Source organism: Penaeus monodon, chromosome 6, assembly GCF_015228065.2.
Source record: "Penaeus monodon isolate SGIC_2016 chromosome 6, NSTDA_Pmon_1, whole genome shotgun sequence".
Lineage (NCBI taxonomy): Eukaryota > Metazoa > Arthropoda > Malacostraca > Decapoda > Penaeidae > Penaeus > Penaeus monodon.
In genome coordinates this window covers 48,163,876-48,168,875 of record NC_051391.1, presented here as the reverse complement: position 1 = coordinate 48,168,875, position 5,000 = coordinate 48,163,876, and the positions used below count along the sequence as shown (strand labels likewise).

Below are 5,000 nucleotides of genomic sequence, written 5' to 3'. Positions count from 1 at the left end.
ACTATTTTTTTTTTTTCCTTCTCCTTCTTCTGTGCGTATTGAAGGTGAACTGGTGAAATAACACACTTACGAGACACCGACACTTTTATGGTCTGGAGAAACACATGATATGAACACTGAACATTATGGCCAAAAAAAAAAACGATTATGTTTGTTATTTGTTACAATAACCGTCCACGTCACAGCCTTGGCTCGCGTGAGTTCTCGCCATGATCGGAATGGTTCGGCCATCGTTAGCCATCATCACCGTCGCCTTGGTCTATTTTCTCCCCTTCGTTTAAAAAAGAAAGGTATAAAACAATTAAAGCTAGTTAAAATCCAAAACACTTTGTGTCAACATTTTTTTCCTTGTTGTTGTTCCCGAGTATCGTACTTTTCTCCAATACAGAACCCGGATTTGGTAGATCCAGTTTTATCCTTCTTTTCATTGAATTTGTTTCCCGCTTTTAGCAACTCCTGCATGTAAGAAAAAAAATCTTCGTACTTTATATCAGCTTTTTCTTAAAAACGTCTTTTCACGCGTACAATTCTATCAATGATATAACAAAGCCGAAGACACAATGCAAAAAAAAAAAAGTCTGTCAATATCCGTAAATGCGAACAGCTTTCTGGCTCTTTTCAAACGCTACGTCTAAACGTCAGAGGCGATGACACAGTGAGTTCTTGACGTCAACGTGGGCGCGATGGACGTAGGTGTGGGCGTCGCGGTAATGAACTGGGTCGGCGGATGTGGCGACGGTATCTGTGACGTCATCAATGGCGACTGGATCTGTGACTTCATCAATTGCGACTGGATCTGTGACGTCATCAATGGCGGTTCCTGAAACGTCGATAAGTAAATATTAGAGCATACCCTTAATACAGACAACAACAAACAGTTGTGTTCACTGCCTTAGGGATGAAAATAACAACAACCGTATATTTCTTTTGCGCTTGTATAATTACTTCAGTAAAGATAAGCATAAATAATTCCAGATAATGGAAAAAAAGAAAATCAATGAAAAGGAAACACAAACAGACGTGCAATGAAACACATGCTGATAACCTTCACACAAGTTTTTAATACACGCATACTCGTATACCCAGTTACACAAGTAAACTTCCACACGTGGAGGAGCACAATTCTTACTGAAAGCAAGTAAACAGAATCTCAAATAACCTCAGACAAACATGCACACACTCGCCTTGGTGTGTTTTTGCTGTGTGCGTATGTTTATGAATGCATGAGTGTGTGTATGTGGATTTGTGTCTAACTTTCAAATCAATCGTGTAAAAGGGAGAATTGTGAGGGGAAACGTGGGAAAGAAGAGAGGAAGGGGGGAGTGGCTAAGGGACGGAGCTCGAACCCGGACCAATAGCGCGCATGATGATCTTCCATCTCCTCCTCCTCCTCCTCCTCCTCCTCCTCCTCCTCCTCCTCCTCCTCCTCCTCCTCCTCCTCCTCCTCCTCCTCCTCCTCCTCTTTCTCCTCCTCCTTCTCCTCTTCCTTCTCTTCCTCCTCCTCCTCTACCTCCTCCTCCACCTCCTCCTCCACCTCCTCCTCCTCCTCCTCCTCCTCCTCCTCCTCCTTCCTTCTCCTTCTCCTTCTCTTTCTCCTTTTTCTTTTGCTTCTCCTCCTCTTCCTCTTATTCCTTCTCCTTCTCCTACTGCTGCTTCTCATTCTCCTCTCCCTCTCTGTTACGAGTCGTCAAAGATGTCTTCAATTTTCTTTCGAGGAAAAAAAAAATCACACAAATTTAACCTCAAAACTAAGGTCGATCATCGTCTGTGTGATATTCCTTTCTCCTGTATCAGCTGGACATGCAAGTAGTTTAAAAATCACAGAACCCATTATGGCAGGACAAAAAAGATAAACACAAATGGACCAGATATTAACGTCATGCTCTTATTCTATTTATGAGAAAAAATGACATCGTTAGATAACCAAGTGTAGTTCTCCGTTGCCAACTTCTGTGTCCGCATGTAACTGCGTTCTTCACAACCCATGTTAGTTCGTTCGTTTGTAGGATATAACATGCACATCCTGATGTAGAAGCACGGGGGATTGGGATGACATACAGTAAGCAGAATAAGCTATCTTCTGAAATTTCTTTTTTCGGTTGCAATGCATTCTTCCGTCCATGCTTAATCATAACGGTCAGTCTCATATTTATCTCGAGCGCTGGAGGTTGCGATGCAGAATACGCTTTACACAAGGCGTCACAGAGGATCGTTTTTTTTATTGTATCAAATAGAAAAATAAACATTTTTCTTGCAGAAACATACCTCCAAGAAGTTCCTAAAGGCAAAGAAAGCAAATGGGACTAAATCTAATCGCAGGTACTAGACGGAGCTCTCGCGGTGGGCGGGGCTCGGCTCTCGCTCTCTCCCTGTGTCGTCCCAGGGAGGAAGGGCGAGCGCGTGGGGCCGCATCCATTCCCTCTCGGGCTTTGGCACCACGGAGTACGTCGATCCGTGGTGGGGGGGCGCGGGGACCCCTGCTATGCAAGATGGTACCGCCCCTTCCATGGCCAGCGTGCCCTTTCTCCCTAGGCTGAGGGTATACTGAGGGTAGGCCGCGGGCGTCAGGGAGGAAATGTCAGAGGCATAGGAACTGGGGATGCTGACGGACCTAGGATCCTGGGGGTGCGAGGTGGGGATGGGGACGAAGGACGTGTCGCAGACGAAGGAAGACGGCGAGGGCACGGTGGCCAGGGTGTGGGGGGTGTACAGAGGTGCAACACGTTGGGTGTCGTGGGTGTAAGGTGGAGGGGGTGGGCCGTGGTAGGGCAGAGGCACCTCGTGGGCAGGGTGAGGGTAGAGCGAAGGCGGAGACTTGGCAGCTGTGGGCGTAGAGGCGGCGAGGGGACAGCCCATAAGGGTCATGGGGTCAGAGACGGGCGCCATCGTTGCTGACTTCTGCAACACAGACAGACACACGAACCAATGTGTTAGTAGTCCTCAGGAAAAGTACACGAGAAACGAACTGCTATAGTCTCAGCTTGAGTCTCAGTGTCTGCAAGTAGATATGAAAGTCTATATATTATTTTCTTATCTTACGACCGACGGGGAACAAAAAAAAGTAAATAAATACGAGTGATCGCATTTATTTTTGACTTATTTTTCAGAGTTTATTTATTTATATTTTAAAAAATATCGCTTTGAATTTCGTGCAATAATACTGATTGCTCTTACCTTCCATAATCAACTTAAGCAAAAGCCATTGATGATTATATGTACATATCATTTCCTTCAGCACACTCGTCGACCTCCACAAATCACTGTCAAACTTTATCAATAACTTTGTCATGCAAATTACTGCTGAATTCCTTGGTAACTGAAGGCAGGATCATGACCTAAAGGAAGCCTAATCAAGCTTAGCTGAAGCTGAATGCAGTGACGAGAAGAAGCAAGTCGTGCGTGACCCAGGGAAGCTAGGGGTGAGTGGGGAAGGGGGAGGGGGCGGGATATCCCCATGAATCTTACTTTCTTACTTTCTTTCTTTATTTATTATCCTTCTTTTTTATCTATTTATTTATTTATTTATTTCGTTTTACTTTTTTTCCCTTAGAGCCTGTTATGTGACTTGCGACCAACAGATTGGGAATAAAATTGAATATTTCATTAAGATGATACGAACGATGAAGATGAAACGGTTAATGATCATTAAGACATAAATATTCACTAGACAAGAAGTAACTATATCCTCCATTGCAGAACTAATCCACATCAACTAATCAACTAATCAAATTCGTGATGATAATGATAATAATGACAATGACAATAGTATTCAAAATTATCATAACAACAATAATAATGATAATGGTAACTACCCCGGTTCATGTCGCCCATCATAAAATAGAGAGGGTTAGGCTCAGAAGGCATCGCATAATAAAAAATTTTTGCAACGGATTACATCGAACTCATAAAATAATGGAAAAGTACAGCAAAATAATAATAAAACAAATTAGGAAATAAATAAGTAATAACATGATAATAATAATAATAAAATAATAATGAATAGAGAACATATAAAAACATATACAACATGAGGCAAAGAGAGAAGAGAGAAATGAAGTATAACGTGATATGAATAATAAGGAAAAGATGATATGATGATGATGATGATGATGATGATGATGATGATGATGATGATGATGATGATGATGATGATGATGATGATGATGATGATGATGATGATGATGATGATAACAACAATATAACAGCAATAATACTAATCATGATAGTAATGATAATGAAAATAATGATAATAATAAAAAAATAACAATCATGATGTTAAAGTTGATAATGATGATAATAGCAGTAATAATAACGATAATGCTGATAATGATCATAATAACAATACTACTACTACTACTGCCACTTCACCTACTACAACTACTGCTACTATTACTTTTACTACTATTGCTGATAATAATGATAATAACAACAACGACAGCTATAATAATAATAATAATAATAATAATAATAATAATAATAATAATAATAATAATAATTAATAATGATAATAATAATGATAATAAATAATATAAATAATAATAAATAATAATAATAATAATAATAATGGTAATATTAACCGTAAAAAAATATAATAGTAATGACGATAATAAAAAATAATAATAATAAAATAATAATGATAATTATGATGATCAACATCTTGATTATGATGATGATTAGTGAAGATGATGATAATGATTATGAGATATAAATATATAACGTATTAAATGATGATGAATATAATATAAATAGATAATAAAAAATAATAATATATAAATATAATAATAATAATATAATGATAGTAATAAATAATTAAAATAATGATGATAGTGAATGATGATGATAAAATAATATTAATGAAAAGAATAATAATTAATTTTATATATATACGTGTATCATACAGTGTATGAGTTCTATGATAATATTATTTTATATACCAAAATAATATTTCTGATAATCATAAATAATAGTTAATATATTTAATATCAAGATCAATAATATAT

General features: G+C 38.2%; 1 protein-coding gene across 1 annotated transcript in view; it reads right to left on the bottom strand.

The window, feature by feature from the left end:
- Positions 1–683: 683 nt before the first annotated feature.
- LOC119574602 overlaps positions 684–5,000 on the bottom strand; it is a gene marked incomplete at its 5' end in the record, with an annotated part of 91,018 nt that continues 86,701 nt past the window's right edge. Inside the window, 2 exons of the mRNA XM_037921939.1 lie at positions 684–820; positions 2,266–2,898. Coding sequence (XP_037777867.1) covers positions 2,323–2,898 — 576 coding nt within the window. The remainder of the gene's footprint in view (positions 821–2,265; positions 2,899–5,000) is intronic.